Source organism: Schistocerca nitens, chromosome 4, assembly GCF_023898315.1.
Source record: "Schistocerca nitens isolate TAMUIC-IGC-003100 chromosome 4, iqSchNite1.1, whole genome shotgun sequence".
NCBI classification, from domain to species: Eukaryota; Metazoa; Arthropoda; class Insecta; order Orthoptera; family Acrididae; genus Schistocerca; species Schistocerca nitens.
This window is the reverse complement of record NC_064617.1, coordinates 635,292,464-635,307,260: the sequence shown is the minus strand read 5'-3', so window position 1 is coordinate 635,307,260 and position 14,797 is coordinate 635,292,464. Positions and strand designations below refer to the sequence as shown.

Here is a 14,797-nt window from a genome sequence, read left to right as displayed (position 1 = left end):
TTTTCCTTTGCATGAGATTGCATACTTTACTGTTTGCATCACTTCTGAATAAACTTTAATTGATTGTACCAATACCTGTTTGTATTGTGATATACTGTGGAATTTTGAACATTCACGAGTGCTGCGATAAACTCCTACTGTCATCGTCAATTATAGGCTTAAATGTAATTGTGCTCTTTTAAAATTTTTACAATGGTAGGCCTACTCTTGTTCAGAACAATTGTTCTCTAATTTTATTGTACAATTATGTGAGAAATAGGTTATTTTTGAGAATTTTCAGACAGTTACAAAACTATATTTTCGTAATTTACCGATATGAGTGTTTTGCATAAGTCTTATTTCATAACAAATGAGCATTTGTGGTTCACAGTTCTGCTAAAGAAAACATTCTATCGTATTGTATGTCAACACAAATAAACATGTGTTTTTTGAGAATTTTCAGAGGCCACCATTGTCCTTTGTGTAATCTACAAGCAATTTGTAGTAAATCGGTGTTTGTTATTTAGTTAGTGTAGCAGATGTTCTAACTAACATTTTGTGTTATCCATAGTTTTCCCTTAACGAGCAGTAGCCTTGTATATTATGTGCATTTGTTGTAAATTAACTTCATTTTCAAGTTTACTAACAACTGTAATTAATGTCAAAACGTTTTACGAAACCACTAACTTTTACCACAGGTTTTTGTGTTGCCATAATAGAAATCTCATTTTGTATATTTGCTTGAATTCGTATAGAGGACTACAACTTTTTAGCTCTACAAATTGAAAGACAATAAGTGGACTTACTTTAAAGTTGTTTGTTCACTGCCTTGTAATACGTTGCACTGACCAAAATGCAGCCCACTGTGAAGGCTGTTCTCAAACACAGGATGCGTTGGTTGACATTCATAAAGAGCAGAAAATCGCCTTGACTACTGTCAAACAATTGGCTGCTGCTGCAAGTCGGTGGGTTGCAAGAGCTCCCGAGAGTCGTGTACCTGTGGTACCTGTGCCAGAGCTATCTCAAATCTATCCTCATCTGTGGTTACTGCTTCCTCTGCAGAAAGTACACTCTGTCAGTAGCGAGTCAGTGGTAGATCTAGGTGTCCTGTGTCCTTTACAGGGTAGTCGGGGCCAGGGAGGACTCGGGGCATAACCAAGAAGTTTGAGGTGCTGTCTTTCAGTGAAACTGAGGCAGTGGGACCAGCTTCACCTGTTTTTGGGGAACGTGTTTCATCCGGTGTCAAGAGAAGGAAAATTCCTAAGGGTAGGGCTCTATTAATCATCGGCAGTTCAAATATATGTCAAATGATGATACCTGTCAGGGAAATGGCAGCAAAGGATGGGAAAGGACACCAGGTGCACTTAGCATGTATGCCTGGGAGCCTCATTCAACATGTTGAAGAGACTATTCCAGCTGCCATTGAGGGAACAGGGTGCAACCAACTGCAGGTTATGGCAGACGTTGGAAAAAATGATGCCTGTCATCCGGGCTCTTAGGTCATATTTGGGTCATCCCAGTGACTGGCAGAGAAGTTTGAGAAGACCAGCCTTGCGCATGGAGTTTCAACAAAGCTGACAACTTGCGGCATTGTCCCCAGAACTGATCGTGGCCCTTAGGTTCTGTGTTGAGTGGGAGGACGGAACCAGAGACTGAATGTTTCAGTGGCAAGGTAGGCTGTGATTCATGGACTTGTGCCATAGGGTCAAGAACTGTAGGGTCCCCCTAAATGGGTCAGGTGTGCACTACCCATCAGAGGCTGCTACTCAGGTAGCTGACTGTGTGTGGGGTGCACACAAGAGTTTTTTTTTAGATTTGGTGACTCTCCAGCCAATTCAGATAACGATAGCTGAAGGAAACGCAGAAGTATCAATGTAAGATCGAAAGAGATGCCTCCCACAGGTGAGAGTATTAAAATTCTAATGTTAAACTGCTGAAGCATTCACAACAAAATGCCTGAGTTCGAAGCACTAATGAAAAGTAGTGAAGATCAAATGATACTAGGTACAGAAAGCTCGTTGGAATGTGAAATTTATAGCAGTGAGATTTTTGGGGAAAATTTAAGTGTATATTGAAAGGATAGGCAAGTGGGAAATGGACGTGGTGCATTTGTAGCAGTAGACAAGAAACTCAAATCCACCAGCATAGAAATTGAAGCTGCATGTGAGATTGTTTGGGCAAGAATCAGTACAAGGGGTGGGCATAGAATGATAATTGGATCTGTCTATCACCCACCAGACAGCTAGTGATTCACCCAAAAGACTTAGAGAACACCTCAGTTCATTTGCACATAAATTCCCCAGTCATACTGTAATTGTTGGTGGAGACTTCAGTCATCCAACAATTAACTGGGAAAATTACAGTTTTGTTAGTGGTGAGTGTGATAAGACATCCTGTGAAACATTACTGAATGCCTTCTCTGAAAACCATCTAGAACAGACAGTTCAGAAACATACGAGATCTAACGGCAACAAATACACATGACTGCCTTAAGGATTTCCACATTGAAACTGGTATTAGTGACCATGATGCGGTTGTCGTAACAATGATTACCAATGTACAAAGGATGTCTAAAACAAGCAGAAAGACATATATGTTCAGTAAAGTAGATAAAAAAATCAGTTGCAACACATCTCAACAAGGAACTTGAAACTTTCAGCATAGCACAGAAGCACGGAGAGAAACTGTAGCTCGTAGATCGATATGTATCCAGTAGAACAGTTCAGAATGGGAGGGAACCTCCTTGGTATACAGTCACTGTAAAGAAATTTCTAAAGAAGCAGAGAGTACTACATAATAGGTGTTAAACAAAGCGTAGAGTTATAGAGAGAGAGAAATGTGAATGAAACACATTGGCTGTCAAGAGAGCGATGTGTGATGCCTTCAGTGATTACCATAGCAGAAATGGTATTTCACAAAACCCAAAAAAATTCTGGTCATAGATAAACGCTGTTAGTGGCACCAAAGTTACTGCCCAGTCCCTAATGAAAGAGACAGGAGCCAAAACTGAGGATAGCGAAGCAAAAGCTGGTGTGCTTAACTCTGTTTTCAAATGTTCCTATACAAATTGAAACCCAGGAGAATTGCCCAGATTTAATCCTCGTACCACTGGAAAGATGAATGAAATAAGAATTTGTGTCAGTGGTGTTGCAAATCTGAGCAAAGCTCCAGGGCCCGATAGAATCCCTGTCAGATTCTATACTAAGTTAGTCCCTCTTGTAACTGTAATCTGTCATAGATTCCTCAAACAAAAAATCATGCCCATTTCTTTGAAAAAAGTACAGGTCACACCTTTCTACAAGAAGGGTAGTAGAAGTGATCTACAAAGCTATTGTCCATTGTCCTTAACATTGATTTATTGTAGAATCTTAGAACTTATTCTGAGCTCAAATGTACTGAAGTATCTTGAACAGAATGATCTCAGTGCCAACCTGGATGGATCCCAAAAACATTTATCATGTGAAACCCAACTCGCACTTTTCTCACTTCAGTAGATGCAGTACTTCTTGATTTCCAAAAAGCATTTGACTCGGTACCACCCCTATGCTAATTGTGACAAGTACAGTCATATGGGGTATCAAGTGAAATTTATGATTGGATTGAGGACTTCGTGGTAGGGAGGACACAGCATGTTAGATGTACAATTGTCAGATGTACAAGTAACTTTTAGTCTGCCCCTGGGAAGTGTTCATGTTCATGTTCATATTGTGTATTAGTGACATTACTGGCAATATTAATAGTAACCTCAGACTTTCTGAAAGAACCTGCATAAATATTCAGTCAGATCTTGAAAAGATTTGAAAACAGTGTAAAGATTGGCAACTTGTTTTAAAAGTACGGAAATGTAAAACTATGTTCTTCACCTGGGAGTAACACTTTGTAGAATGATCACAAATGCTCAATTGTGAGTAAAGCAGGTGGTAGTTAGTTAGCTACATGTTCCACAGATCATTTTGCACAAAGTAATGATGTGGAATGAGTCATTTTAAATTCAAATTGCAAATTAATTTGTACATATGGTTACATTATGAACATTTCTAAGGGCTATTTTTATTTACCATCTAGTGGAGATGCTGAGTCGCAGATAGGCAAAACAAAAAGGTTTTCACACTTAAAGCTTTCAGCCAAAGGCCTTTGTCAACAATAGACGCACATATGCACACACACACTCATGCAAACATAACTCACACACAAGACTGCACTCTCAGGCAACTGATACCACACTGCGAGCAGCAGCACCAGTGCATGATGGGAGTGGTGACTGGGTTGTTGGAAAGGAGGAGGCTGGGGCGGGGAGGAGGAGGGATAGTATGGTGGGGATGGCGGACAGTGAAGTGCTGCAGGTTGGGTGGCAGGCAGAGGGGAGGGAGGGGGAAGTATCAGAAAAGGAGAGAAATAAATAAAAAAAGGACTGGGTGTGGTGGTGGAATGACGCCTGTGTAGTGTTGGAATGGGAGCAGAGAAGGGGCTGGATGGGTGAGGACAGCGACTAACAGAGGTTGAGGCTAGGAGAGTTACAGGAACGTAGGCTGTATTGCAGGGAAAGTTTCCACCTGCACAATTCAGAAAAGCTGGTGTTGATGGGAAGGATCCATATAGCACAGGCTGTGAAGCAGTCATTGAAATGATATCGTTTTTGGCAGCATGTTCAGCAACAGGGTGGTCCACTTATTTCTTGGCCACAGTTTGTTGGTGGCCATTCATGCGGACAGACAGCTTGTTGGTTGTCATGCCTACATAGAATGCAGCCAGTGGTTGCAGCTTAACTTGTGGACCACGTGACTGGTTTCACAGGTAGCCCTGCATTTGATGGATAGGTGATGTTAGTGACCAGACTGGAGTCGGTGGTGGTGGGAGAATGTATGGGACAGGTCTTACATCTAGGTCTATTACAGGGGAATGAGCCATGAGGTAAGGGATTGGGAGCAGGGGTTGTGTAAGGATGGACGAGTATATTGTGTAGGTTTGGTGGACGGCGGAATACCACTGTGGGAGGGCTGGAAAGGATAGTGGGCAGGACATTTCTCATTTCAGGGTGCAGCGATAGGTAATCAAAACTGTGGTGAAGAATGTGAAGAATGTAATTCAGTTGCTCCAGTCCTGCGTGGTACTGAGTTACAAGGGGGAATGCTCCTCTGTGGCCGGATGGTGGGATTTTGGGAGGTGGTGGGAGACTGGAAAGATAAGGCACAGGAGATTTGTTTTTGTACAAGGTTGGGAGAATAATTATGGTCAGTGAAGTCTTCAGCGAGAGGGACTGCTCGTCACTGCAGATGCGACGACCACCGGTGGCTAGGCTCCACAGAAGGGACTTCTTGATATGGAATGGGTGGCAGCTGTCAAAGTGGAGGTATTGCTACTCAGGCCCATCCCCCAACCTCTCCCCAGAGTCCATTTCTCTACCCCTACCACTCCCGCACTCCTACTTCTACATGCTTCCTGAAGTCCATAAACCTAACCACTCAAGATGCCCCATTCTGGTCGATTACTGTGCCCCCACTGACAGAATCTCTGCTCTCATAGACCAAAACCTTCAATCTATTAACCGGAACCTACCCTCCTATATAAAAGATACCAACCATTTCCTCCACCGACTCTCCACAGTTCCTGTCCCTTTATCACACGGTGTTCTGCTCATCACTATTGATGCCACCTCCCTGTACACTTACATTCCTAATGCCCATGGCCTTACCGCTATTGAACACTACCTTTCCCAACGCCCGGCGGATTCAAAACCAACAACCTCCTTCCTAGTCACCATGACCAACTATATCCTCACCCACAATCACTTCTTTGAAGGCAGGAAATAACTAGTAGTGTTGTGTAGTACTCTTTGCCATGAAGCATACAGCAGCTTGTGGAGTACGTATTCAGATGTAGATGTGTACATATGTGATCAAAAGTATCCGGACACCCCCCCAAAACATACTTTTTCATATTATGCACATTGTGCTGCCACCCACTGCCAGGTACTCCATATCAGCAACCTGAGTAGTCATTAGACATCATGGGAGAGCAGAATGGGGCACTCCGTAGAACTCACGGACTTCTAATGTGGTCACGTGATTGGGTGTCACTTGTGTTATGTGTCTGTATGTGAGATTTCCACACTACTAAACATCCCTAATTCCACTGTTTTTGATGTGATAATGAAGTGGAAACGTGAAGGGACGCTTACTGCACAAAAGCTTACGGTCTGTCCTCTTCTGTTGACTGACAGTGACCGCCGACACTTGAAGAGGGTTGTAATGTGTAGTAGGCAAACATATGTCCAGACCATCACACAGGAATTCCAAACTGCATCAGGATCCGCTGCAAGTACTATGACAGTCAGGCGGGAGGTGAGGAAACTTGGATTTCATGGTCGAGCAGGTGCTAATAAGCCACACAGCATGCCAGTAAATACTAAATGATGCCTCACTTGGTGTAAGGAGCCTAAACATTGGACAATTGAACCATGGAAAAACATTGTGTGGAGTGACGAATCACGGTACACAATGTGGCGATCCGATGGCAGGGTGTGGGTATGGCGAATGCTCGGTGAATGTCATCTGCCAGCATGTGTAGTGCCAACAATAAAATTCAGATATGGTGGTGGTATGGTGTGGTCGTGTTTTCCATGGAGGGGACTTGCATCCTTTGTTGTTTTGCATGGCACAATCACAGCACAGGCCTACACTGATGTTAGCACCTTCTTGCACCCCAATGTTGAAGAGCAATTTGGGGATGGTGACTGTATCTTTCAACACGATCGAGCACCTGTTCATAAGGCACGGCCTGTGTCGGAGTGGTTACACAACAATAACATTCCTGTAATAGACTGGCCTGCGCAGAGTCCTGACCTGAATCCTATAGAACACCTTTGGGATGTTTTGGAAGGCCAGCTTCATGCTAGACCTCACCAACTGACATCGATACCTCTCCTCAGTGCAGCACTCCGTGAAGAATGGGCTGTCATTCCACCGTATTGAATTCCACCATTACCGGTGGAGGGCGCCACGAACTTGTAAGTCATTTTTAGCCAGGTGTCTGGATACTTTTGATCACATAGTGTAGATGTAGACGTAGAACTTACATATCCAAAATAAAAAGCCAGCGGGATTACTGCTTTTTAGTTACCTGATGAATATCTCAATCTCCTTAGAGGTTGTATTTTTGTAAATAAGAAGAATGTGGAAGAAAATGTAATGCACTGTATTTGGCCAAATATTAGTTGGTGCAATGCTTGCAGTCACTATGAGGAAGTAGTCGTCGAGTTTGTGACCAGTGATTTGAATGTGTCACAGTTTCCGCCAGAGCTATTTTCTGTGGGGTTAATTTCATTTGGATTACTTCGACCATCATCAGTTATTTTGCTCCCTAAATAGCAAAACTCCTTTACTACTTTAAGTGTCTCATTTCCTAATCTAATCCCCTCAGCATCACCCGATTTAATTTGACTACATTCCATTACCCTCGTTTTGCTTTTGTTGATGTTCATCTTATATCCTCCTTTCAAGACACTATCCATTCCGTTCAACTGCTCTTCCAAGTCCTTTGCTGTCTCTGACAGAATTACAATGTCATTGGCGAACCTCAAAGTTTTTACTTCTTCTCCATGAATTTTAATACCTACTCTGAATTTTTCTTTTGTTTCCTTTACTGCTTGCTCAATATACAGATTGAATAACATTGGAGGGCAGCGTGGAGGGTAAAAATCGTAGAGGGAGACCAAGAGATCAATACACTAAGCAGATTCAGAAGGATGTAGGTTGCATTAGGTACTGGGAGATGAAGAAGCTTGCACAGGATAGAGTAGCATGGAGAGCTGCATCAAACCTGTCTCAGGACAGAAGACCACAACAACAACATTTTTGTTTCGTTTTGTTTCGTTGTGTTTAAAATTATTTCAAATTTTGTTTTATTCTTGGATATTTTTATTTTTGGCAAAATGTGTATTTCACTTTTTTAAAAAAAAAATAACAGACTGAAGGATTTTACAAATCCGATATTAATGAAGTTTCAACTCTTGACACTGTTTGTTTTCTGAATTAGATGCAACTCATTTTTCTTTCACAAAATACTTTAATTTCAAGAGTTATCCATTCCATATCATTGTTTTTGTTTATCCTTGGCATCCAGTGTGAGTTTGGATATCACTTCTCATTCATTTAATTTGAAAGTACTGATGTAGGGAGCGTGAATTCATAAAATTTGTGCAGGTAAATTGTTACTTAACTTCTGTTCTTATATTTAAAAACCATTCCCAGTAGCAAGTTGCATGTCAAATACTATAGACAATTTGCAAGTGACCACTCATTCTGGCTGACAGGTTGTGATCATGCCCTTATGAAGAGTCGAGCATAAATTTCAGGACAGATGGGAGACCACATGTGTATGGTGATTGGTCAGCTTTGTCTTGATGATGAATATTTCACCAGTGTTGCGCCTGAAGTGTGTGACACTGGTTGGATGTGCAGAGCAGACATTACGGTTATGTCTTTCACTGTCTTTTGTTTAGATCCCAGACAATACATAAGTGTCATATTAGATTTCTAATTGTCTCCTGTAACATGGTGCTGTATCTCATTCTCTTCTTCATTGCCACTGGACTTGAATTGCCTTCTCAACTTCCAAAACATTTTAAAATCTACTTACATTGTTCATACAAAAATGTATTAACTTTTCCCATTTTTTGTATAATTATAGTGTATCTATTAGTAAGTACAAAATTAAACCAAGAGAATTATTACTTCCTTCTACTCACACTGTGTTGTGTGTATGGATTCAGCGCAAACAGCCACATGACCTGTTTTGTTCTCTATTATTATCTTCATGTCCAGAGTGTATAGACAGACTATTACGAAACACTGCATTTCTCACTGAAAAAGAAATGCCTTACAAGTAAAATTAATGATTCCACCATGCTGAAATGCAATTTTTTACCATCATTTTGCAAACTGCTGTTGGTTATGAGAAGTGCATGTAGTTTGTATTTGAATACTAGAACCAGTATAGTATACTGACCTTTTCAGTCTAGGAGATTGTGGACAATAGACTGGCAAGTGAGTACAGACTTTCAGAATTGGATTCTGTATAGTATGTTAACTTGTTTTTGTGTAACTGCCCATCCCCCTCCCTCTGTTGTAATGTTTGTAATGGCAACATACCCTTGTATACCAGTTACTTGATTACATAATTATGTTCCAGTGAGAGCCACGAACTGAAGACAGATCAAGTAGAGTGGGTCAAAGAAACCACAGACATGATTTACAATCTCCTGGCAGAAACACCACCAGATGGTCCTTCATTTGTGAGGGCAGTGAAACATATACTTAAGGTATGTATGTATGTTTTTATTAAGAAAAGAATAATTGTAAAAATTTCAGGCTAAATAAAGTAAAAATAAAAGTCCCTTGTTTCAGGTGGCAGCAGTGTAATAAATGTAACCAAAAAATTATCTTAAACATTAGATGTCAGAATAAGAGATTGCATCATCAAACAAAAGAAATGGAATTAGACAATTATGTATTATAATGTAGTTTTTTAATTTTTCCCTTTCACCTGCATTTTTCGTTCTTTGTTTTTGTTCTTCTTCAGTTATGTCCTTCTTCGCCAGCTCCATTTTTTTGCTTATTATTTCCATTATCTAAAACTGACCACTTACATCATTTAAACTATATCAGGCTCCTCTTTCTGTATCCTCACATTGAAACTGCCTTATCAGATTTTCTAATGTTGTCTGTTAGCAGGGTTCAATTGTTGGATTCCCTCTCATCCTGTCTCATTATTTATCCTGTGACATAGATTATTGGGTAACTTCTGTAAGTTTTTGGGTAATTCTGTTTCTTCTGCGTGTTTACTCTGTTTTTTCTAGATAAAGGGTCCAGTTATTTAATAAACTCTCCTTCTTGCTGCCATTTTTGAATGCACATTATTTTATTATTCTGTTATAACATTCTAACAACAATTTTTTTTGCTTCACTTGGTGTTTCGTTATTATGTGTTTCAATATGTGCTGACTAAATTTTTGGCAATGTGTGTGTGTGTGTGTGTGTGTGTGTGTGTGTGTGTGTGTGTGTGCGCGCGTGTGTGTGTGAGCGTGCGCGCGTGCTCCCATGCATGGTGAGAGAGAGAGAGAGAGAGAGAGAGAGTCAGATAAAATCTAAAATACAGTAACCTTTATCTTTTAATTTTATTTACAGTTCCAATGTAGCAAATAGCTATGTTGCTGTGTATAAGTTAATAATATAAATACAATCACAAAATTGAATGGTATCACATACAGTTGTATATATATATATAACTTTACTTTGTATGACTGAATAATTTGCTGTAATGGAACTGTAAATAAAACTAAAAGATCAGTGTTACTGTATGTTGTCTGAGTATGATGAAATATGATAATCAATTGCAGAAGGTAAACATTTCTATATCCTATTCTTAGAAAGACTACAACTATGTCCATATATATATATGAGCAAATCAGATACACAAAATATTGCACTGCATAAGGAAACTAGGGTAGCTGAAGACAAAAGCTGGATGGACAGGAAAGTAAGCAAACAGAAGAAAATCAAGCTTGCAATATGTCCAAAAAGGAAAGTTTGCAATTTTTGTGTACTGCCACTTTAGACTTATGGCAGTGAGACATGGACCTTTATTGAGTAAACAATTCAGAAATTGATAGTTATTCAGTGAACACTGGAGCATCGCATGTTGGGAATTGGTAGGAGAGACAGAGAACAAACAAATTAATCAGAGAATGGGCTGGTGTAGTAGATGTAATTATGACTATAATCAGGTGCAGCTCATTGTTCAGGGATTTGAGGCAGAGCTGCCCCAAAAAGAGATATTAACATGTATTTATCAGTAATGTAGTACAGGATTTAAATTGTCATGGCACATTTCAAATATTTCACACAGGAATATTGGCAATGAGTGTTTTTGGGAATGTTTATATTGATTGATGTTTTTTGAATGGGTAGTAGCTGATCTTAAGATTGCAGCTTGAAATGCCAATTACCTCTACGCAGTAGAGGTGTGGGGGCTTGATTTCTACTGAGTGCAGCTTGTATGGGCCTTCTGAAGACTAGGCTAGCAGGGCCTATGGGTGTCCTACCAACTTCCTGACAATATTCAAGTTCCACTGCATACATCAAAAGGGCATGAACAGAGAGGCTGAAACTTCGACATTGAATCCATTCCTGTCTCTAGATATCTCTGTATGCTTTGTTGCAGTTTATCACTTAAACTATATATTTTCTTAATACACAAGTATAAATAAGCAAACCAACAAATACGGAATGCAAGTTTCATGAACACTTAAATCAACATGGTGACTGTTCAGTCTGCTTCCATCAGGCAGTCACAATACAAAACCTGTGATATCATGGAAACATCACTGTTTTGTCTTGCAAACTCATAAACACTGTGGACTGAACACACAAAACATTAAACATCTCAAGCTTAGAACTAAAAACTCAGAAAACAGTAAGTATGCAGTGTAGCATTGTTAGCATCCTACTTAGACAATGAAAAATGTCATTTAGTATGATGCACTTCAAAGGAATTATGGGCAAAGTTTAAACTGATTATAATTTGTGCTCTAGAAAGTATATGTCAAGTATGTGAATTAAAGCTGGAAAAGAACCATCGTGGTTTAACAGCAAAATTTGGAAAATGCTGAGAAACCAGAGATTTTTGTGCTCTCATATTAAAAAAGAATATGAAAAGGTTGATGGGCAAAAGATAGTAGAAATTTGTGTGACTGTTGAAAGGACAATGTGTGAAGCATGCAACAAGTTCCACCATACTGCCTTACTGAAGGACCTTGCTGACTACCCAAGAAAATTCTGGTCCTATGTAAAATCAATAAGTGGCTTGAAGGCTTTTGTCCAATCACTCATCATCCAGTCTGGTGTGGCAATAGAAAACAGCAAAACGATAGCTAATGTTTCAAATTTCACATTTACAAAATCATTCCTGTAAGAGGATCACATAGATGTACCATTGTTTGCCCGTTGCACAGACTGCCATATGAAGAACATTGAAAAAGGCATCCCTGGCACTGAGAAGCAATGCAAATGGGACTTTCAGTAGCATAGACAATATTCTATTCGTGAAGCACTATTGAGAAAATTTAAAGAAGAGGCATTTGTAGTTGGTTGCAGAACAATTCAACTGCTGTCAACATACATTTCATGGAAGAAATGTGAAGACGGGATAGAGAAATTAGAGCTCATACAGAGGCTTATAGCAATCGTTTTTCCCTTGCTCCATATGTGACTGGAATAGGAAAGGAAATGTCTAGTAGAGGTACATGTACCCTCCGCCATACACCATAGGGTGAGTTGCGGAGTATGTATGTAGATGTAGATACTCTGCATTAAAAATCTCTCCAAGATGCATCTTTTAGTTTGATTTGTTGTGATAGGGTGTTAGGAAATGTGACATCGGCAGATAAATATGCTACTTATAGATCTTACCTTGGAGTTAGCTTTTTGTGTTGTTTAATAGTTGATTATGAAATGGGAAGGAGATGCAACAGTATGTATACTTCTTGCTAGAATGTGATATTGTGGCAAAATTTTAACTACCAGTAATTGACTGGAAGGGAAAGAGATGAAGTGGCATAAAGTTAGTTATCACCAGACTTTGCACCATCATCCTCATTTAAATTCCAAACCTTCCCTTGTTGTTTCACTGAGCGGAGAGCATGTGGCACAGTTAATGGTGATCCGTCTGATGTGTGGAGATTCTTTCACAGTCATTTACACTTAATAGATATAATTAGGACACATGTGTCATACTATGTGAAGGAAGGTGCCATTGTGCACAAAGGAAAAAAAAACCTTTATAATTAGAAGGCTAAACTTACCCTCGTAGTTTTCCATCTGAAAATTCCATATGAATTTTTATTAAGAGTTTTAATTCTCCAAAAACAGTTCTTGCATTATTTGGCACATGTGTGTTTGCTTTTGCATGTGCTACTTCTAACATTAAACTAATAGTCTCATTCAACTTCTTCACATTCTATTAGACAATATTTTAATACACAGTATTCCCAGAATCTCCATACTGTTACATACAAGCCTGACATGATGTTTTTACACGACAGTCATAACGTGCCAATGCTTTTCATATAGTATCACAAATTTCTTCCATTACTTATTGTAAGTTATGCATAAAAAAGTTGCAGACATTGTAAGTGACAATAACTGCAGCACATTTTACAGTTAATCACTGCTTAGGGAGCAATGACGGAATATAGTGTTATTGTATAATCCATGCCCAGAAACTAAGTTCTGACAGTGTTAACAGATGTCAACACTGGAACATATATGCAGAAGAAATTAGAAAGAATTAGTAGTTTTCATCTGGTACTCTCTCAATATTGTGAATGTACTTATTTAGGACAAACTCACAAGAGAGAGAAAAGTTTTTACACACTGTGCCATCAATTGCAAAGCATATTCTGCGAAAAGATTCTTTTTCAATCTGTAGCAGAGTCTGGCAGTACCCATTTGTATATAGTATGACGTGGAAGGAGTGAAAATCGTGAGTGAGAGAGTAACCGGAAGATGATGTAGACTATTGAGTGAATCTGACTCACTGTGCTGTGTCACATGATGACTGTTTATGTCAAAACTGAATGAAAGTGGTTGACATGCCATTGAATTGAATACATTCTTCTAGTAGGTATCCAACACAGTTGACAAATTGTCAGCCAGAAGCTCAGTTTTTTCAGAGTATGCACAAGAGGTGCACTTAAGCTCCTGACATCTGAACACAAAATAAAATTCCTCAGGGGCATTGACATTATATTGGTGATACCATTATGCAGTTGACCATATTCTGTTGACAAATTGAGAATGCCACGTGTCAGTTGAGTGGTGAACGAATTCATACAGTGTTGTGGATCATCCTGGTGGAGCAAGGTTGAATAAAAAAAGGTTGCAAGAAAAATCAGGTGCACTACCTTTAAGAATTGAGACATTTCCCTCATCACTTTCATATAATTGTAATACTGAAACTGTGCTAAAAGCTTTGGTTGGCAACTGGAGACAGGCAATGTTGAAAGCACTGTCTTATTGGATAACAAGGCACAGTACTACACAGTTCAGTGGAGATAATATTGTTAGATGTAGTTTTAAGTTGTGAGTTTTTCAGTTCCCACACCTCACCTATATGGTCCTTTCTTTCTTCAAGTAAGTAAGTTTGTAGATCAACAGTGTTTTAATAGCAGTGAACTACAGGTAATTGTAAATCTAAAGTCTGCCCTGTAGTTGCAGGGCTTAAATGGGTTTCTTTTATGTTTTCTGCCTCTGACAGTTTGTGCAAGCTTACTTTGGCCGCATTTATCACAAATCTGTTGACCAACGCAAAGCGCCAAGCGACTGGAAAAAAGCACAGTTGATTCCTGTGTATAAGAAGGGTAAAAGATATACTTAACATTGGTTTGCTGCAGAATTCTAGAGCATATTCTGAGTTTGAAAATCAGCATGGCTTTAGAAAGCATAACTCGTGTAAAACACAGCTTGCTCTTTTCTCACATAATATACTGTGAACCAAGCATGAAGGGCAACAGGTAGATTCCATATTTCTAGATTACTGAAAACCATTTGCCATGGTACTCCACTTTGACTCTTAACGAAGATACATGCATATGGAGTAGGCTGCTGGATATTGACTAGCTCTCTGACTACATAACTAATGGAACCCAGTATGTTGTCCTCGATGGCGAGTGTTCAACGGAGACAGGGGTAACATCAGAAGTGCCCCTGGGAAGTGTGATAGGACTGTTGCTATTTTCTATATACATAAATGATCTGGCAGA

The 14,797-nt window shown here is 39.5% G+C and overlaps 1 protein-coding gene across 2 annotated transcripts in view; it reads left to right on the top strand.

Annotated features, from left to right (window-relative positions):
• The window catches only part of LOC126251407 (THO complex subunit 1), a 108,811-nt gene that overhangs the window by 49,672 nt on the left and 44,342 nt on the right, over positions 1-14,797 (top strand). For both annotated transcript variants that reach the window (XM_049951818.1, XM_049951817.1), the window contains exon 8: positions 9,169-9,298. In XM_049951818.1, the coding sequence (XP_049807775.1) occupies positions 9,169-9,298 (130 nt within the window). The remainder of the gene's footprint in view (positions 1-9,168; positions 9,299-14,797) is intronic.